The 22958-nt window shown below is 38.8% G+C and overlaps 1 protein-coding gene across 1 annotated transcript in view; it reads right to left on the bottom strand.

Moving 5' to 3' along the window:
- Positions 1-1319: 1319 nt before the first annotated feature.
- The window catches only part of LOC145985512 (uncharacterized), a 37275-nt gene continuing 15636 nt past the window's right edge, over positions 1320-22958 (bottom strand). Inside the window, exons 2-4 of the mRNA XM_083119585.1 lie at positions 2651-2760; positions 1808-2256; positions 1320-1432 (exon numbers count right to left, since the gene is read on the bottom strand). Of these exons, the coding sequence (XP_082975711.1) occupies positions 1320-1432; positions 1808-2256; positions 2651-2760 (672 nt within the window). The remainder of the gene's footprint in view (positions 1433-1807; positions 2257-2650; positions 2761-22958) is intronic.

The raw sequence follows: 22958 nt of genomic DNA, 5'->3' as shown, positions 1-22958 counted from the left end.
AAGACTGTGATCAAGTTCGGGTAAGAATGCGCACTTTCTACACAGAGTCACATTTGTATAAAAAGAAACACAAATCACCTTAAAAAGTTCTTCTATCATATGGGATACATTTCTCGTGGCATTCTCACATTAGGCACAGTGAATTCCATCCTGCACTTGGGTTAGGAATCGCTAACACAAATCACAAATAAAGGTTCCCGTTTCATACGAGGTGCGATTTTCATGCCACCACTCGTCATATGTGGAACACTGGATCCAATCCTCTACTGGAGGATCGCTGTATTTCTCATTACAACCTGGGCATTTGTACTCTTTCTTCTGGCGTTTTCTGCTTGCTACATCTTCTTCAACAACGATGCTTCGTATCTGTTTCCCCTGAACTTTCTTCTTACTCTTCTCAGCGAACGAGGCTTCCAAGTTGACTTTGAATGGAGATCCAGTTAACACCTGAGACTGCCTTCCCTTTCGTCGGCGGTGCTGAAAATTATAATCCTCTACGTCTCTTGTTTCCCCTTTAATACTAAAGAAGTGAGACGAGGATTGCCTTATCGGCGCAGTGGAACGTAATGATCATATATTAGGTACTTAAATTATTCAATTTAAACTTAATATTCTTTAACACATAATCTTTATTACAAATAATATTATTACTTATACTTTCCAAATTTAGTTAACTCAACAGAAATTTTTATGGATTAACGCCCAGTTAAAATAGTACAGTTCGTCCCATTTGATTGTCACCAGTCAGTAAGTAAGGGCTACACGAGTCTGAGCCAACCACAGCCCCGCCCAAAACCCCCACAGCCAACATGACCCGGAGCAATCCACCTAAAACAATTAAAACAAAAACAAATTCCTTTTCTTGCCCTGTTAAGAACTCAAAATAACTCTATTATCTTTAGGTAAATTACACCCGGCCATGCAGGCCCCAAAAGGTTGATAGACGGTAATGCAGTATACTCAGGCTGTCCAGCCTGTGTCCAGTTCGTCCCAAGTCTCTCTCAGTCGGCAAGGATCTGTCACGCTAAACTTCTCGCTCGCCCAGCGCAGAAGCCCAGCCAATGGCATAACCTTCCTGAGTGACCTGTCTATTGAGTCTCAATACGTCATTCATGAGTAATATTACACTATGGGCTTACAAAATGCTCTGCACGTGGAAGTGGTGATATCTGGTTAACGGAAATGTGTCCGTATGATCCAGTATTGTTAACCCCACTTGTTGAAGGCTGCTCACCTGAAGTTTCAGCTGATGCATGAGCCACATTTGCCTGCTGTGGCACGTCATTGGTGGATGGTCCAGTATTGTGAACCTCACTTGTTCAAGGCTGCTCACCTGGAGTTTCAGCTGATGCATGAGCCACATGTGCCTGCTGTGGCACATCATTGGTGGATGGTCCAGCATTGTGAATATCACTTGTTGAAGGCTGCTCACCTGGAGTTTCAGCTGATGCATGAGCCACATTTGCCTGCTGTGGCACGTGATTGGTGGATGGTCCAGTATTGTTAACCCCACTTGTTGAAGGCTGCTCACCTGGAGTTGGAGTTGATACATTTGGCACAGTAGAGGGAAGGAACTCGTCCTCAGTGAAGATGTATTGATTGAAAGGGCATAATCCAGTCACTTCAAAGCCCTTCATGGCATTCCCAACTGTAGCTGCCTTCCCATATGCCTTTGTAAAAATGGATGCCACTTGGAAAACTGTGATTGGGCGACCCGGATGGTTACTCATCCACTTATCACACTCAGATGAATAAAACGACTTTGGACCAAAAAATGATCTATCTAATGGCTGGGCCTTGTGGCTACTGTGAGGTGGTAACGACAGCATGTGGATGTGATTCGATCTGCAGAATTCTATAGCAGCGAGGGAAATGTGTGATGCGTGACTGTCAAGCACTAACAAACAAGGACTTTCAGAACGACTTCGTATATTTCCTTGGAAATGATGGAGCCACTGTGTGAAGAGCTCTGCGTTTATATATCCTGAATCGGACACCATTCCAATGGCAGATGGCGGTGCCCCATCAAGTAGCTCTGCTTTCAGTCTCTTCCGCAGAAAGATGAATGCAGGAGGAATGAAACTTCCTGATGCGTTCATACAACACACCGCAGTGATGGTTTGTCCACGTTCCCTAATAACAACTTTGTTAACCGATCTTTTACCTCTCACACTTATCACCTTTGGAAGTTTCAGAGGGACTGTGCTGACACCAGCTTCATCTATGTTAAATATACGGCAAGGTGGAAATTTATATCTGTCCAATTATTGTCGCAAATTTGTAAAATATCTGTTCACTTGGACTTTATTGAACCCCACTGCACGTCCAATTCCTGTAGCTGTTGGCTGACGCAGAGAAAGTTCAGGATGGCGTTTCAAAAAGCCATATACCCAATCTTTCCCTGCCATCTGCTTGCCGGAATCAAACCGATGAGAAATGTTGTTTTCTCGGCGAACTGGTATGTCAAGGCACGGAGGCCTTTCATTGTCAGTCCATAAAACATAGCATCAATGTTTTTGAGGTGGTCAAATAGATCTTGTTCCATCTCAGGAGAAAATGTTAATTTAAACCGACCTAAAGAAGGGGCTGCATGACCTCTTTTTAGTCTTAAACGGAGGGTGGATTCAGGCATCCCTAAGGACTCTGCTACCTGCCTCTGACTTTCTCCTCGTTGAATCCTCTCTTTTGCTTCTTGTAGCGTCTGCTCACTGCACGTCTTTCTCGTCGAGGTCCTCTTGCGATTGCGTGCCATAATTGATCCTGGAACAATAAAAATGACAAACATGACATTAACATTTATAAATTATAGCTTTAACATTGTCTTAACTGGAAATATTTGTTGTTTTCAAATCTTTCTTTCAAATCTAACAGTTATCTGGGGCGCGCACCTGCAAGCCACACACTTGTGGGGTAAAACTGCGCCCTTGCGTAGTCGTGCCCCGTGCTGCATTCCTGAACAAATCACGAGATGCTGCCCAGCCATTGCACAAAGCAATGGATACTAATACACAGGTAGACTCGCCATTAACACAGCTTCTTCTATCCATCAACATCGTAATGTTGTGTACGTATACATTCAGTGACGTAGTACTAAAACACGTAGTACCAAAATAAATAGCAAACACCCTCAAAGTCTTTTCACTTACCTCTCTCAGCACAACGAATTTCAAATGTCTCTTAACCACTGTCTACAGCTAGCTACCATCTTGGACGAAGTAACGGTGGCACAGTGGTGCCAACTGTGTGTGATTTTCACCTCGAAAAACCTGTGCCCAGTCTTACCCGCCGCGCAGTCTTAACCCACCTTGCTCTACTTAGATTGTGCTTGTTGTTGGTGGTGGTGGTGGTAGTGTATGTGTGTGGGGAGGGGGTGTCCTCCTGCACCCCGACTTCGAATATTGCTTGTAGTCATTCATCTTCATTGTAGCGATTAGCCAAAAGTGGGAAGAAATGTGATGTTAGATTAACCATGTGTTCTCATCGTTGCGGTTAAACAAAGTGACGGAAAAGCGACGTAAAAGTAGGCTAAATACAAAAATTTGCAATATATATATTAACTGAAGAAAACTGTCATTTACTGCAGGAAATTTAAAAACTCACCGTACCTTTTTATACCGTATCACCTCTTATATTGCAGAAATTGGCGTGTAAACTAGAGTGTTCTTAAAATTTGCGAAGAAAATATTATTACGAAAGTAATTGTAATTCCAGAAAACGCATTCCTATAACATTAAGATCTTGCCAGTCAGAACCAACCTATGTAATCGCAATGAACAAGGCTGTTCACGTGTTCAGCCATTGACTGTTACAAGTTTTGCTTTGTCACCCTAAAACCCTCTACCGAGTGGCTGAATTATAGTAAATACTGCTATACTGCTAGGGCATAATTCATCTCCAAGAAATGGAGCACTGATTTTTGCACTGGAATTTACAAGATACTTGTTTTACACAGTAACAAGTGACTTTGCTGTCGCTTCCGCGGCTCATGCTAAGTTGACGGGACGAGTAGAAGCCCTGCCTGCACGCATTTCTAAGTGATGACGTCAGAGGACCTCGTGTCTGTGCAGAGGACGTTTTCAAATCCGTGACGTAGAAGGTGAATTTCAGCGGTGTTTGAAGGCGTGCTTTTCGAGAACCAAAATAAATATCGCCGAGATATTTTGCACATCTCATGTTTGTGTCATTATCTGTAAAATGATTGTAATCGCAAAAGCTAGCCGAAAAGTTACATGAAATGCTTGTGTGTAAAGTACTATCTATGGTATAATCAATTACAATAAATGTTTTTTTTCTTTCAAATAATAAAACAACTTAATAGAATTTGAATTACTTCTACTTTCAGAAATCAAATTGGGTTGTACATAAATTGAATTTATCTTGAAAATGTTATTTAAGGTAAATTTAGAAATATAAATAATAGTATTTTAAGAGTTCAGTTAACTTGACCAAATGTACAGTACTATTCTATGGTTCGAGAATTATTAAGACTTTTAACTCGGAGTTATTCACATAAAGTATTACCTAGGTATAGTGAGTTTTTCTACAAAACCACTATCTTTATGTTTCAAAAATAGATTCATTGATATATTATGAAAGTTTACACTATTTGGAGCATTTCTGAAAAATCCTGAAGTTGACAGGTGCCACCGTTCCCGAGAGATATCAAATCAAAAATATCCAATATGAGGGATTCTTTTCAAGATGGCGGCCATCAGCACGCAGATGACGATTGGCTACTCGACTGAACATGTCTTAAATGGTATAACAATTGATTCTACCAAGTCTCAAGCATTTATCGAAAAGTCAATGATTCCGGACTTTGCCGGACTGTGATACACTTTTTTGGTGCTGTCCTCCATTTGGAGACATATTTTGTGCCGCATCTTTCATTAAAATATATTAAAACTGATATCGTATTAAATCTTATAAATTAGGCTACAACTTTTATTCGAAACAATTGTTTGTCATTTAATTTGTTCAAAAGTTACAAGGCAAGAACTTCAGAAAGTACTTTTTGAAGGTTATTTTTTAAATTACGACAAAACCAGCAACATCATCGAGAAATTAAACAGAATATTTCGTGTGGCGCATCTGATGAGGATTAAGACTAAAAAAGGATTTCCTGCCTAGGGCCATTGGTTACGGAGATATAGGCTGGGGGGAGAAGCACCGCGAGGAGGGGCGGGGACTTTTGGGATTTAGCACTACTAGCAGTGTTCTAACAACTGACCAAAATTCAGCTTTTACGGAATTATTCCCGACATGAAACCTTTATTAACTGGGCTACTGGCACCACATGAAAGGCCACAAATTTATTATTTAAGTCTATCTACGAACCTCTAACTTCTCTACATAAAATGAACAGAAAATGCGTTTGAAAAAGATAATAACAATTTCACTTTTAAAAAAATAATTTGGAATTAGTATTTTTCCTCCTTGCTACAAAATTAAAAAATAACATTATCGGTGTTATTTGAATATTCGTATGTATGTACACTTAACAGTGCAGAGTCCATTAGTCGAGAATCTCCCGTTGAAATGCAAGAACATTATCAGATGTTGAAGATCTTAGAGTATAGAAGTTGAAGATGAAACTGGCAGTGTTGCCAAGATCACCAACAATTTGTGCATATATTTGAGTACAAGAGCTTGCCACAATTTTCTATTGCCTACAATGCAGACCCTGGACATGTCGTTTTAATTACTGTTTGCTACATTTTTCATTCAGATTTGAAAATGTTAAAAATATCTACCAGACCATACAACATTTTGACACTGTTGCAATGAATGAGGAATAGGTATTTCATATTGGAATAAGTTGTTGCAATTTTCAATGTGTTGACTGTGTTCAGAGAAACTTGGGTTCATTTCTACTACAAAATGGTCCAAAAATGGACAACAGTAAAGTTTCTGCTATTAGTGTATACAATTTCACAAGTCACCTTACATAGCAGCCCATGAAATATTTTGATGCAAACCTACAAAAATAACATGGACAATTTTTAAGATTTTTCAAAAATTTAGATTTTCTTCTTGTATAATTTAATGGGTTGGGTTGTCTCCGGAAAGAGCCAGACTCCAGAAGTCTGCAGTATACTATATTTAGTAATTTTATTTTTAAAACCATTTATGTGAAGCTACTAAATGTTCTAATTTGGTCGGGCCAGTTCACCATATTTACTCCCAGTTTTGACTTTTTTCGAACTGCAACATTCAGGGTACGAATTCCCATGGCGGAAGGGGATCTCCCACCTACCCACCAACGATGTTGTTCTATTAAAAATTTTCCTCAGTAGTGTAAGTTTATTGTTTCAACCCCAGAAAAAGGATGAGCCCTCTTTTTTTCACGATTTAACTTCAGTGATAGCCTTTCGTGACGATTTTTTTGTGGATTTTATAGCGTTCAACGACATTTTAGTGCAATTTTCATGGCAACTAAATTTTCACAAAAGGATGAGTTCCTGGACAGTAATTGGAGTTGGAAAATTTTCGATTGATGAAAAAAAAAATTGGTCCTCTTTTTTTTTTTACGATTTAACCTCGGTGATAGCCTTTTATGACGATTTTTTTTGTGCAATTTTCATGCCACGATCTTACGTGATATAACTGAACCTATTCACTGATTATTTTTTTTTGTTTCTTGGTCTAAATTAACCTATGTGTCGTAGCCTTTCATGACGATTTATTTATTGTGGTGCAATTTTTGCACCACGACCTTACGTGATATAACAACCTATTCACTGATCATTTTTTTGTTTCTCGGTCTAAATTAACCTAAGTGTCGTCTACGGGACTTTGAGAAAAAATTATAACTGATTTGGCAGTCTCAATATCGCAGAAATTCCACAGAAATGGCCAACAGCCAGGGTTAAAGATGTGCTGAACAATGTACACTTCCCTGAAATTATCTATCTCACCCCCTTAATGCTACCACTCATTACATCAGCACCATCTTATCCTTCACCAACATTTCTTTTTTTTTCTAAATCCACACCCACTCAACCCAGAGAGAGTAGAAGTACTAATAGCTGAAGCTAACCCAGATGCAGTTACAATCTCCAATAGGGACAAATCGGAAAGAAAGTTTCCCATTCAGATCTAGACTTTCGGAAATGATTTATCGACCTTTCGGGATTATCAAACAGGTGAGAAATTTCAAATTATCAAAAAATTAGAACCTGAGGAATACTTAATTCTTGAATGGTAACAAACCATATCGGAAACTTATAATGGAATGACAATATTCAGACTATAAATGGCAGCGGTGGCTCAGTCGGTGTCGACCTCCGTGGCGGAGTGGTTAGTACAGGACGCTACAATGCCAGGGGTTCCGGGTTCGAGTCCCGGGTAAGGCATGGGTATTTGTGTTTGTCCGTCATGAGAAAAATCGAGAAACTAGTTCAATTGATATGAGTGAAAGTCGTGTGAATGATGGGGAATACCTCATCTCTCACCTCACACCCCACAATCCAATGTTTTAAGGTTAGTCCATAACCATAACAGACTACCCAATTGAACAAAACAAATTACGTCATCCTAGACATTTAACATATCAACCTTTTACCTTTTACGGACTATAAATTCACAAACAGCTGTTTCTTGCAGAAATTACATGTAGCATTATAGAATTTGCGAAATCTCAGAAGTTTTCTAGAGAAATTCCAAAACTATCAGGAAATTGAAGACATTTGCTTTGCAGTCCCATCTGGTGTGTAAAATTAATACATTTCCCATCTGTATCCCGTTCTATACGCTTGTAATTTAGGAGAACAAAATAAGTCTGAGGAAATTTTTACGAACAAGTCTCTGTTCATAGTGGACAGAACAGGTAATATGGCAATTTTACTGAACCAAAAGGGGGTTAGGACACGTTGAACCCCCCCCCCCCCTTAAATACGCCCATGAGTGGATGCCTACCGTCTCTCTGGACCAGGGGCACCGACTTGTCAAAATTATTGGGGGGCTCTGATCACTGAAATAAATTTATGAATGACTCACTCCCTCCCTTTTTAAAGTTTTGGCCTCAGTGTTCGAAATCTCGTAAAAGCTCATGAATTCCTCAAAAATATTAAAATTTTCATTTACAGTTCGAAAGCAAAATGTCAATTGTTCACGGATGGATATGTCACAAGTTTCGTCAACCATAATAGCAAAATGTTCCCGACTTTTAATATCTGCTACCACGGAGCGCAAAACAGATCTTCCTAATATATCAATGATCTCGTTCTGAATGTCATGTGAGAGCCATTTGTAGCCCGAACGTCCCATCCACTCTCCTAGTTCATGCACATCTTCTTTTGAAACTCTTATTAGTAAAAATGTTAACAATACTCATAATTATATACTTAGTATATAGTAATAAGTCATGTGTTTTGCTGTCTTCGGTCATAGCCCCCCAAAGTTGATGGTTTAGCGGTCTCAGCGTCCCAAAGTTGATGGTCTAAAACATTTCAAATGTGTATTTAAAGTTAAGTTCATGTGGCACAATTCAGAGTAAACTTTACAAGAGAAGCAAAATAATACATTAGATTCTCTTAAGCAAAATTATTTGGGGGGCCACATAGATAACATTGGGGGGGGGTGCTCGAGTCCTTCCCCCCCGAAAGCCCCATGGAGTCGGCGCCTATGCTCTGGACCTGAAACATTGGCATTTGACTCGATTGATTGATTTAGTTTATTTTACTTCGCGTTTTGTGCCTCTTGGCTAATTTGCGAAGATGGGGATGAGTGTTGAAATGATGAATTTGATGAATGGACATTCACAAACAACCAAGCCCGAGCGGGATTCGAACCCGGGACCCTTGGCATCGCAACGCGATGTGCTAACCACTAGATATATATAGGAAAAAACCCCCTCTCGGAGGTATCCCCCACCATTCACACTTTTTCTCACTTTTACACTTTTCAATTGTTACAGTTTCTCAGTTTCTTATCATCTGGACAAACACAAATACCCATGCCTTACCCGGGACTCGAACCCGAAACCCCTGGCGTTGCAGCGCGCTCTGATAACAATTCCACCACGGAAGTCGACACCACTCGGCCACAGGGTTCGGCGCATTTGACTTGAGAGAATCATTTTGCTTTACTGAGAGAAGTGGTATGTTTCTGGCGGAGATGAAATGGGCAGATACAGTTAGTTACACGGGAATAGTGTTGCCCATGAGACGAGACTTTGGCCTGTCTCGTCTCATGGAAATGCTGTGAGATGCTGTCTCGTCTCGAAAATATTCGTTTGTCTCGGGACACATGATCAATCTCGTCTCGTCTCGAAATTTTAAAAGCCTGTCCCGTCTAGTCCCGTGGGCAACACTACACGGGAACCGTAACATCGGCATTTGTCGCGCGAAAAAAGTTGTGATCTGTTTGTGGTTTTGAATATTGTCTACAGCTAGGGGCATCGATTTTTCGGTGTTGTTATTTTTTAAGAAATCGGTGTTACTTTTCTTACTTTTCAGTGCACAGTTTGCGTTTCTATTTTAGTTCGCTTTACTGTCAAATATAGCTATCCAAAACCATACCTTATTTTTAATTGTTCACCATAGTTTAATATACTGGAAACTACTTTTGAGAAAGTTATTTTCCATTATTTCTCGCGCGATATATTCCGATTTTATAGCTCCTTTGTGATGCTAGTACCCATCCAGTCTCAACGAAAATCGCGCCACTTTCCTCGGTAATGCAGAACTTTTTTCATGCGACAAAAGCCGATGTTACGGTTCCCGTGATTAGCCAAATAACTAACTAACTCTCTAGCCTTCTTAAACCCGAAGGTTCATGGCTGCAGCAACACAGGCCTTCCATCTTTCCCTATCTTGAGCAAGATCTATATACTCTTTTCCATCCCTACCGATTTCCCTTAGGTCCATCTCAACGTTGTCCCTCCATCTTCGTCTTGGCCTTCCTACAGGTCTCTTACCATCAGATTTCCCAACAAGAATCCTCTGAACTCTTCTTTCATCTCCCATTCGTGCCACATGGCCTGCCCACCTAAGTCTTCTTGGTTTAATTATTCTAATAATATCTGGACATGAATACAAATTATGTAGTTTTAAATTATGTAACCTTCTCCACTCACCTCTCTCCTCATCCCTTTTAGGTCCAAAAATTTTCCTAAGGATCTTATTTTCAAATACTCTCAATTTATGTTCCTCTTTCAATGTAAGGGACCAAGTTTCACATCCATATAATACTACAGGCAAAATTACTGTTTTGTATATTTTAACTTTTAGTTTCTTAGATATTAAACGAGAAGACAAAAGTTTATGAAGAGTGAAGTAACATGCATTTCCTGAATTAAGCCTACTTTTTATTTCCTCTTTAATATAAATTTTATTTGTTAATATTACTCGTAAGTATTTGAATTTGGAAACTGGTTCAAACGAGTTGTTATCAATAATTAGATTTTGATTATTACCTAACACTTGGTTTCGGCCTGTAAGCATATATTTAGTTTTCTCTTTGTTAACTTCCAAACCTATATCTTTAGCAGTTTTGAAAAATATTTTAGCATTATTCTTAATTGTATTCACATCATCCCCCAGTAAGTCTACATCATCTGCATATGCTAACAACTGAGTCACACCATTTAATTTTAGTCCTTCTTTAGTTTCTTTTACCTTCCTAACAGCATATTCTAAGGCAAAATTAAAGAGCAGTGGAGATAATGCATCTCCTTGTTTTAACCCATCATGAATTCTAAATTTGTCAGACATATTAATACCCACACGAATTTTACTTTCTGTTTCACTGGTGCATATTTTTATCATACTAACAAGCTTCTTAGGTATTCCAAACTCGACTAATATATTATATAATTTATCTCTTTTGACCGAATCATATGCTTTTTTGAAATCAATGAATAGCTGATGGACATTTTGATTATATTCCCACTTTTTTTTCAAGTGTCTGTCTGATGTGAAAAATTTGATCTGTAGTTGATCTGTTACGTTTAAATCCACATTGATAATCACCTATAATTTCATTAGAATATGGGGTTAGTCTTGTTAAAATAATGTTAGATAATATTTTATATGTTGTTGAGAGTAGAGAAATTCCACGGTAATTATTGCAGTTCATTTTATCACCTTTTTTAAACACAGGAACAATTATGGATTCTTTCCACTGTTGAGGGATTTCTGCCTTATTCCATATTAAAGAAATTAATTTATGAATTTGACATATTAATGAATTTCCACCATATTTAATTAACTCAGCTGGTATGAAATCAATGCCAGGTGCTTTGTTATTCTTTAGCCTTTTAATAGCATCTTTAACTTCACTCATTTTAGGTTCTGGAACTAAAGGTTCTGCTGTGTGTACTTCATTCACTTCTGATTTATCTCCTACATGGACATTTAAAAGATCATTAAAGTAGTTCTTCCATCTATTTAGAATATCGCTTGGGTCAGCTAGAAAATCACCGTCTTTATCTTTTATCAAGTTTACTTTAGGTTGCCACCCCTTTCTAAACTCATTTACACCTTTATATAAATCTCTGATATTTTTATTTTTGCTGTTTGTTTCAATTTCGTTAATTTTGCTTTTCAAGTAATCTCTTTTTTTACTTCTAAACGTGCGGTTAACTTCTCGCTTTATTCTATTATAATTGTTTAGATTTGTATCATCAGAGTTATTTAACCACCTAAGTCTAGCCTGATTACTTATTTCTATTAGATTATGACATTCATTATCAAACCATGGCTTACTTTTTCTCGGTTTATGATATCGTATACTTTCTTTAGCTGCTGATTCTATTGCATTACGTATGTGCTCCCAATTCTTATTTACGTCTGTTTCATTTATATTTTTATCATCATTTAAATCCTGCAAAACATCAAATCTATTTGACAGTTTAATTTGGTAATCTTTCTTAATTCTTTTATCAGTAAACTTTCCTGTATCAAATTTTATAACTTTTAGATTTTGTTGCTTATGATTTAACACTGAGAGTCTTTCTCTTAATTTAGCAATTACTAAATAATGGTCACTGGCACAGTCCGCACCTCTATGTGTACGAACGTCAATTATACTAGTATGCCTTCTCTTATCAATGAGAATATGATCTATCTGATTAAGAGTTTTACCATCTGGAGAAGACCAGGTATATTTATGGATATCTTTATGTTTAAAAGTGGTACTTTTCACAATTAAATTCTTTGAGGTTGCAAAAGTAATCAATCTTATACCATTATCATTACTTAATTCATGAAGACTTTCTTTACCAATCGTGGGTTTAAATGTCTCTTCTTTGCCAATCTGTGCATTACAGTCACCTAACAGAATTCTCATATCATACTGAGAAAATTTATCAAGGACCTGTTCTAACTCTGTATAAAAATCATCTTTAGTATTATCATCTTTATCTTCCGTTGGTGCATGTATGTTTATTAAAATAATTTTACACCACCTACCCTGTAAAACTGCATATGATATCCTATCATTAATAAATTCTACTGTTTTAAGAGCCGAGATAATTCTATTATTTATGAAAAAGCCTGTTCCAAAATTATGATTTTCAGTACCACCATAGAAAAAAGTATAATTTTTAGTTTTACAATTCCCTTCTCCTCAGGCTCAGAACATTCCAGGTGCCTAATTTAATATCCTTATTCCTAATGTAGATCTTATCCTTAGTCCAGAGACTTCCCAAAGTAGTCCCCACCCGGAGATCTGAACGGGGGACTATTTTACCTCCGGAATATTTTACCTTGGGAACATCCATGGCCTTATATTGCTGATTCTTGACATGGCTTTTTACAGTGCAGAGTTGTCAGCTCTACGCCTAACCCCCAATATGAATGGAGGAACTACTACACAAGACAAACATAAACACATTAGACAGCACAATTATGACACAAGACGAACACAAACACATTAGACAGCACAACTACTACACAAGACACACACAAACACATCACAACTATAACACAATATATACACAAACACACCACAACTACTACACAATATAAACACAAACAAACTACACACCACAACTACTACACAAGACAAACATAAACAAATTAGACAACACAACTACTACGCAAGACAAAACAAACATACTAGACAGCACAACTACAACACAAGACACATACATACACACCACCGATACTACACAAGACAAACAGAAACACATTAGACAGCACAACTACTACACAAGACAATCCCAACCACACTAGACAGAAGTGGAAAATGAAACCCTGTAGGAAACGAGAAGATAATCAAACTACGTAGGGAATTAGAAGTAGAAATAGGGACCTCAAGCAAAACGAGATACAGAAAAATCGAACGGAAAGGGAAATAAGACGTAGAAAAAGGGGACACAAAACGAAAAGAGAAGTAGAACAGGGAAACTGGTGAGTGAAAGGGAGGCGAAAGCTAGAAAAATATATATCCTGAGAAATGGAAGAGCTACAGAAGAAAAGGACAAGGGGGAAATTAAAGAGCCAGTGCAAAGGATGGTATAGGAGAGAAGAGGTAGGAATAACTCATGAGAAATGAAACAGAATTAAAAGAGTGAGCGAGCGAAGAGTTATATTTTGACAGGAACGGAAAGAAAATGAAGCAGAAAGGAAGCTAGAAAACTAGATAACTAAAACTGAAAAGAAAAAAGCAAGTACATACTACAAGATATTCCCTAATGACGTGGAAGGTTCGTTTTCTTGCCACAAGCCCCTTTCAACCTGAGTTGCATGTAGAATCGGAATACTTTGACGTAAGGAATATAAAAGTCATAGGAGTAATAAGCGACTTTCGACAGCAACAAGTGTAGCTTGTAAATGAACCCTCAGTAATAAATGCATCCTTCCGAACGGAAGCGACTCGACCGACAAGCGGCACGGGTTCCTTTGTCGCTTGCGTGTCGTTCGTACTGGCCCGTTTTCTAATAGCGTGCATAGTATCGTGTCTGTCTGTTGGTAGTGAATTCACAGTGAAAGCTTGCTTATGGACTAAGGGAGATTTCATATCCAAGCGACCCGCGACCCGTAACACGTGTCGCTTCAGGATTTCACCAACCGCACGCACGCCTACCATGCCCTTACACTGTGAAACGTTGCTGTTGACTGGCTCGTTCCAAAGCGACATTTGTCGCGTGTAGCTTGTCGCTCCGGTCTGAAAGCTCCCTAAAGGAGCTTGTCGTGATTAGCCAAATAAGAAAAGTAAAATAAAATCTTCAGTTTCATTGGCATATTATCAATAGATGTCAAGGACGTATTTAGGGGGGGGACCGGACCAGGGACGGCGCCAGGGGTGGGCACGGGTGGGCAAGCGCCCACCCAAAAATTCCTGTGCCCACCCGATTGCCCACCCAATCAAATTCAATAAGTACATATACTTGGAGATATATGAATAATTCGATAAATAAGTATTCTGGTGTTCATAACATGTTTATTTTACTTGTGAATATTATCTGTGCTAGAAATATTCACATATTATCAACCCATAAAAAGCCAATTTTGTCATTAGAAAGTGAAAGTAAATACTAGAGCTATTGAAACAAAAATTGTGATAAAATGAATACTTCCATGATTAAAAGCAGCTAGTAGACTTAGGAGGCTCAAAATTGTGCAGGGTATGATCAAGATTAGATCAGAATTTAGGTTGAACTTGAGGACTGCAGCTCCGGGCCTCCACATACGTATATAAATCGCGGCCTGGGTATGGTTCAAATAATCTCCAAATAAACAAATAAAATCATCATCTTAGCCTTACTTCCTCCGGCAACACAATACATTATTTTGACTTTTTAATTATTATTATTAGAATAATTTAATCAAGAAGACTTAGATGGGCAGGCCATGTGACACAAATGGCAGAGGAAAAGAATAGTTTAGAGGATTCTTGTTGGGAAACCTGATGGTAAGAGACCAGTAGGAAGGCCAAGACGAGGATGGAGGGGTAACGTTGAGATGGACCTAAAAGAAATCGGCAAGGATCGAAAAGATTGGATTGATCTTGCCCCGAATAGGGACAGATGGAAGGCTTCTGTTGCTGAAGCCATAAACCTTCGGGTTTAAGTATGCTAGAGAGTATAATATAGTTTGTATTTAGTTCGGCATTAAAATTCCAGAAGTGTCCCTTTTTTATTTCATTACAATTTTTATATACTTGTTCAAATATCAATATGGTATGCGAAATATCAACTTTATATTCATTCTACTAATAAGAAGGAATCACAATAATCACTACAATATTGCAGTGAATAAATTTTAATAAACCAGTTATGTATGGAAAAAGCTACATAATTATTCAATTGCTAATGAGTGGCTTATCCTATTTAGAAATCCTCTTTCCACACATAGATTTTGCCACATGAATCAGCCGAAAATGTCAACAGAATCTGTAGATGTAGCTGAAGTAGAGAAAAAAAGTTATGTCACGAAGTATCCAGAAGACGATTTTATTAGTTTGTTTTTAAATCCACTTTTATACTCAGATAGGCTAATCGGGACTAGACCTACAGTTTAACGTGGAACCAGTGTGCATTGTGCTTCCACCAGAGGAGGAGGGAGTCGAACACAGGACCTCTTCATTATAATGCGACAGCGTTATGCCTTTGTGGAAAAATATACAGAAAGAACTCGCACCAAAAGTGGCATTTTATCACTACAGAAGATGCGTCCATTTTAGGAGGGCGATTGCCTGAGACAAATATTTGAGACTTTCGGAAAACAACATCATTGTTCACGGAATTAGCTGCCTTGATCTACTAATGAAACGCTGTGCAATTGAAACTACCATCTCAACTTTCTAAGAGGTATGAACTAATGCAACTCCATTTTTGGAAGAGTAAGTTGTGGTTGATTTGTTATATTTAACCTTTAAACCTTTCGAAAGTAACCCCTCTCTCGCCGCGGCCTTTGCGCGCGATTTTTAAATTTTTACATTTATTTCAGAAAAACGTTATATCTCTGAGACTATTTGAGCAATCTACTTCGGATAACTTTTGTTTGAAAACAAAAACATCGGAGCACGCGACCGTGTACAATTCAGAAAGCCCAAGTGAGAAAAACGGGGTTGGGAGGGGCCAAGTCCCCAAATTTCAATGAAAAAATCTGACGTTCGCCCCCTCTTCTTCCGTTATTTTGGAAAAGGGCGCAAACTTTTGCATTGTTTTCAAAGAATAGATTTTTTGCAACAAAGGGAACTTAACTTCTTTCAAGTCTCTAGTCCTCATACAGGCTGAAATATGACGCAATATGTCATATTAGAGAATTAATTAGTATATCTCGGAGACTATTTGAGCAATCTACTTCGAATAACTTTTGTTTGAAAGCAAAATCACCGGAGCACGCGACCGTGTACAAATCAGAAAGCCCAAGTGAGAAAAACGGGGTTAGCCTTTCGTTAGCCTAGGAATACTTCATGGACAATGAACAAAGAATTTGATTTCCGTGTGTGTTTTAAATCATTCCTAATAAGACGCTCATTTTAATCCAAACATTCAGTGGCGGCGATTAGGAGGAGCGGGAAGTGGGTGATGCAGATCCCCAGCCACATTTTGCCACTTTTTGCCCCCGCACTATGGCCTCTTTATGCTAAGCCTTTTCTACCAAGAAAAAGTATATTGTCTTTGCCCCTCAAATGTTGGCACCCAGTTGCCGCTACTACAAACATTCAGATAGATTTCTCAGTTGTACAAACCTTGCAAGCTAAAAAATGTGACCCCCAAAGAGTAAGAAAAGTCTTTCAGTCAAAAACTCATACCATGAAAATACTATGCTCAGGAACATGCATTTAAATTACGAGAAACTTCACGATTATCTACCGTCGCACTTTCTATCATTGTCAAGTATGTGCCTTGTATTTGCAACAAAAGCTTAAACCTAATTCACATTTATTTCACTGTATTAACATGCATGAAAGAATGTGATTAGAATGTATGGCTGCGCATGGGTAAACACTTCCTTGAAATAATTGTGTCCATCAGAGACAAAGCGAAAGGAAATGGAACAAGATGCGAGAATAGATTAGAAAAGAATAAAAAGAAACCAAGGAAAGGGAAGGGAAAAGAAGTAAGAAGAAAATCGGGAGTGTAAGAGAGAGGGGGATACATACGTCTTACATACACCATATAAACTATATATGGTCTTACATTTATACTGCCCACCCTAATCTATCAATAAGGAGCTTCTGCCCACCCGGTCGAAAATTTCTGGCGCCGCCCCTGGACCGGACCCCCCCCCCCCCACGAAAGATTTATCAAGTACTAAAATTAAATAATGAAAATATACTCCTTTAGCATTTGTTGTATATTTCCACAGAACTTATTGGAAGTCAAGGATTATATTGGGATTATAGGGCTTTGAAGGACACGAAGGACGTATTTAGGGGGTCTGGATCCCCCACCCCAAAGACTTATTAAGTACGAAAATTAAATAATGAAAATATACTCGTTTAGCATTTGTTGTATAATTTCCTCTGAACTTTTTAGAAGGCAAGGATTATATTGGGAGCATATGGCTTTGAATAACATTACAAAGATGATTTATGTACACTATTACTCAAAATGATGTTCATTAATTTTAATCAGAAACTTACTTTTCTCCAACTACATTTAACATCATTTCTGTTATTCAATAAGTATTCAATTATCCATCTATTTGACATTAATTTTATTGCCAGGACATTTGTCTTTATGTAAATTATTCCGATCTTAACTACAGGTAAGCTACATAATGTATATGCGCTGTTATATCTCTATTCTTATAGTATTTTTACCTAATCGTGTAATAATAATATAATATTAATTTATGTATTGTAATTAGTATTAATTTGATTTAATACAATTATTTTCATTTAAACATTATTATTATTATTCCTGAAACACTTGGTTCGGACCCCTCCCAAAAACATATTTCTAGATACGTGCCTGATAGATGTCTACTTAAAGTTGATTGGTATTTGATGATGTGGCTAAAGGTTGAATACGTATTTCATGCTCTACTTATTTTCAACATCGCACCCTTTAAATTTCATTCCGCACCCCCTCAGCACCACTAGATGATTAATCCTGGCGCCGCCGCTGGAGGCACATAGTAGTTTGGGTCCCACTTAAAAATGTAGGCCCAGTCCCCATTAGCCATAGGCTGTGTACCAAAAGGTACAAAGTACAGACTTGAAGTATGGTCTTGACGGAAGTGACGTCACCTAAGCTCGAAAGCGCCAAGTACTCAAGCAATCGAGGGTCGTTGCAGACTTGATCACGTGATTTCCGCACTCGTTGTTCATTCGTTTGAAGTCACGGAGGTAGAAAGCCAGCAACACAGGTTAAATATACGTTATAGGCCAGCAAGTTGTTGGCTGAAGCTCTTCTAATGTGTGGAAATGGAAATGTATGTATAAGAACATTTGAAAATGCTATGTGATTTCTATGGTGAAAAACAAGTGTTTAAAACGCTGGGAAAACAACATGTCGTCAGTTTTATATACTGATTGTATTTGGCGTTGCAGTCCAGTGGCGAGGCGTCCGGTCATCGGCAGATGCGGCGATGATAAAGCAAAAATAATAAAAATTATTGCAGAAGATCCGCATATTTGTGCGAAATTAAACAAGTGACACCATGAAACAGATAGAAATACGCAAGAGATGCGCTAAGTTTAGCGCATCGAAAGGAGATATCAGTTCTACCCCGTGCCCAACCGTCCCGCTACGTTTCCTGTTGGGTACAATCGTGTCAGGCGGTTCTGGTCATCGCAGGAATTGTGCGAACCAAAGGTCCTTCGACGGCTAGTTTCCGCCGCTCTTCGTCGTTCTTTCTGTGTTTCTTGCTTTATGCCTTGAGCGTGTAAAAAAAATACTGTTTCTTGTAGCCAAGCTATGCTCGGGAATGTTTACTATTCTTTTCGTTTCGTGATTTTGGCTTGTGAGAATGAAAAATCTAGCAACACTGGATATGTTGTGATGTTTCTATTTTATTTTATTTTTTTATTTTTTTTTTTTACATTGGAACAAGTGCTGTGGCTAACGTATGGGAGAGCCAGGGATAAGTGACGAGAGGTGATTTCATGCAGTGATTGGCTGGTTAGTGGGATTTGCAGGAGAGAGAGAGGGGTTATGATATTGAAGCATGTGCCTGGTGAGTACAAAGTAATGTTTTAATCTGCTGTACTATTAGGGGAGTCTGTCTGGTCGTTTCTTCTGTTGAAATCTTTTCTTTAATTTATCGTGTGCTAACTTGCTTATTTCTTTTAACTGCTCCACCCGTTTTTCATTTGAAGGGGCCGTTGCTTGGGGGGGGGGGGGGGGACTGCGTCGACCAGCAGACGTGGTTCGAACCCGTGTAGCAAAAAGAATGCGATCTGGCGAGCACCGTCGTTGAATGTTATGTTGTGTCCAAAATATTGTTCGTGTTTTTGTGCAGAAGACATGTCAAAAGACTCCGGTTGGATAGAACATACCTGACGCGCCATGTCTTCGCCATCGGAATCCGTTTCATATTCGCGGTTGCCCTGATTTACCGGTTGGCGATTGAGGTCTGAAAATCTCGAATTCCACACGTCATTTTCAACTTAAGTGATTGTTTTTGCACTTCTGGAATAAAAACAAACAATTTCCGATAAGTTCCTGACACTTGTAATTCAGAAAACGTCGAGAATTAACAACTTTTTAAAATGACCATTCAGTATTTCCCGACTGCTTGGGATCGGGATTTTTTTCCCGATCCCGGTCACGACTTTTTGGGATCCCGTACACCAGTGAAAACCGTAAATTTAGAAAGTACCTGAAAGTTTTTAGTACGTACCTGGTATACGTATATAGAAACAGAAGATCCAGAAGGGAGTTTTATATGAAAATATAGGGTTACTACTTCCTGAATGCATGATGCAATTCAATATATGTTTAATACGAGGGTCACTATTTATATTTTGAGCCTAACAATGAAAAAACAGGAATTTGACATTGAAAACTGCTTTATTGTTTTTCGAAGTATTCTCCTTTATGGTCAATACACTTTTGCATTCGTTCGAACCATTTGTCAAAGCAGTTTTTCCAATTTTCTTGACACACCTCCATAATATGGTTTTTGAACGCATCAACGGCGTCTTCCGCCGACGAAAATCGTTGTCCACACAATTTATTCTTGACATTCGGGAACAAGAAGAAGTCATTGGGTGCCAAATCAGGACTGTACGGAGGATGATCCATCAATTCGATTTTTTGACTGTTCATAAAGTCGGTTGTTAGACGAGATGTGTGACAGCTGGCATTGTCTTGATGAAGAATGATCCGACGGCGTTTGTTTGTTTTCCGTATTTGACCGAAGACCTCTGGCAAACAAATTGTTGTGTACCATTCAGAGTTGACTGTTCTACGTTCCTTAAAAGGCACAGTTGCCACATGACCAGTTTTCCAGAAAAAAACAGGCGACCATTTGTTTCGATGTGCTTCGAGCGCGAACAACTTTTGTTGGATTGGGTTCATCTTGAAACACCCATACAGTCGACTGCTCTTTACGTTCCGGCTCATATGCATATATCCATGATTCGTCACCTGTTACAATCTTATATACGTCTTTTGAAGCACCACGATTGTATTTATTGAGCATTTGTTTGCACTAATTGACGCGAGCGTCTTTTTGAGTTTTTGTCAAATTGTGTGGGATCCAACGAGAACATACCTTTCTCACAGCTAAATGATCATGTAATATTTTATATATGCTGGTGGAACTAATGCCTATGGTTGCCTCAATCTCACAGTATGACACATGACGATCTTGCAGTATTAGGTTTTGCACAGCATCAATGTTTTCTTGAACAACTGATTTTGGACGACCTTCGCGAATCTCGTCGGTGAGCGGATGGCGGCCACGATTAAATTCGTTATACCAGCGTTTCACAGTGGCAAAGGATGGGGCTTCATCGCCAAATGTGGAAGTAAGTTGATCGATGCACTCTTGTCTTGATAATCCACTTCGAAAATCGTAAAAAATCATCGCACGAAAATGTTCACGAGTTAATTCCATTTTATTGTTGTCGCGCAATCTCCAAGGCAACATAAACAACACAAATGAAGCTATTGACAAAACATTTGAAGTACGTTATGGTCAATAATGCCAGACGATTCCGTGCAAACGTCAAATCGCGCCTAACTTCAATCAGTGTTGCCAAGGCTCAAAATATAAATAGTGACCCTCATATGGGTGTGTGTGTGCGGTGCGTGCATGGTTTTCGTTTGATATTTGGAATATGTTTTATCATAAATCTGTATTCATTCACTTTGTGTGAGGGACACAATCTCATTCTCTTTTTTCTGTTCTATTAATGCATAGATGCAAGCAAGGCCGCCAGCAGGTTTTCCTTCTCAGGGGTCAACAGTGCTAAAAGTGAAGGAAAGGTGAAGTGATGCTTTCCCCCAGTTAAGAGAATAATTTGCCTAGGCATACTTCATCGGCTATATTTCACGCAGCCCTCGATAATGTTTTCATGCTAAAATTTCAATTATATGAAGTCTTTCCATATAACATGGGGCAAGGTTCAAGTGCCTTTTGCACCCCCCCCCCCCAACGGGTACCCTTGGATGCAAGACTAAAGCATAAAAGTAAAGTAAAGTAAAGTGTTCCCCTGTGCTTAGCACCACGCCATGAAGGCGTATAAGGGGTGTGGGGGTAACGCCCCACACTTTCTTGATCCGGTCGTGAGTGGGGTGGGGGTGATGTGATCAGCATCACGCCCCTGACAGCCTTTACCCCCCAGGGTTTCCCCCAGGTACCCATGTTATTCGACGCTGGGTAGGCGCCGGGGCCGCTTCCACCGTTAGAAAAGTTCCCGGATTTGAACCGGCCGGGGATCGAACCCGGGACCTTTAGCATGGTAGTCAGACGCGTTACCGACTGAGCCTCCGCGCCACAAGACTAAAGCATAATTGAAGGGGAATTAAAAGAAAAAGCACTGTATATATGGTCATGTAAATATAGTTTTATACATATAAATACAGTAAATAAAGTGTACCGAATGGTAATTAACATTAAAACAGCAATTAAATTAATTCCCCTTTTCCGTAAGTCATTTAAAATGTTAACTTTTGCGCGATTAGAAATATGTTTTCCCCAAGGCCCAAGAGCAGTAAAAATATGCCGCCGGGCCGCTTATAACAGCGGGGAAGTTTCTTCTTACCTGTTCAGCGAATGGTGGTCACTGGCTTGCTCGATCAAGCACGAGCTAGGCCATGTCCTAATCGGCAGGTATCCCCTAGAGCAGTGTTCCGCAACCTTTTTTTACTCACGGCACACCCCAGACGGGCTTAGACTCAACACGGCACACCAAAATGTCTGTCCCCTCAAAATCATATGAATCTTAATATAATTACGAAATATTACGCCGTTATGTAATCAATTATTATTATTATTATCATCATTGTTGTTGTTGTTATTATTATTATGAAACATGAATAGACTTATGCATTTATTAAAACTTTATTAACTTTAATTCACTGTAGAAAATAAAACTAAAACTAACTCTCTAGTCTTCTTAAACTCGAAGGTTCATGGCTGCAGCAACACAGGCCTTCCATCTGTCCCTATCTTGAGCAAGATCTATATACTCTTTTCGATCCCTACCGATTTCCCTTAGGTCCATCTCAACGTTGTCCCTCCATCTTCGTCTTGGCCTTCCTACTGGTCTCTTACCATCAGGTTTCCCAACAAGAATCCTGTAAACTCCTCTTTCCTCTCCCATTCGTGCCACATGGCCTGCCCACCTAAGTCTTCTTGATTTAATTATTCTAATAATATCTGGACATGAATACAAATTATGTAGTTCTAAATTATGTAACCTTCTCCACTCACCTGTCTCCTCATCCCTTTTAGGTCCAAATATTTTCCTAAGGATCCTATTTTCAAATACTCTCAATTTATGTTCCTCTTTCAATGTAAGGGACCAAGTTTCACACCCATATAATACTACAGGCAAAATTACGGTTTTGTATATTTTAACTTTTAGTTTCTTAGATATTAAAC

Source organism: Lepisma saccharinum, chromosome 3 (assembly GCF_977018435.1).
Source record: "Lepisma saccharinum chromosome 3, izLepSacc3.1, whole genome shotgun sequence".
In the NCBI taxonomy this organism is placed as follows: domain Eukaryota; kingdom Metazoa; phylum Arthropoda; class Insecta; order Zygentoma; family Lepismatidae; genus Lepisma; species Lepisma saccharinum.
This window is presented reverse-complemented; position numbering and strand designations above follow the sequence as displayed.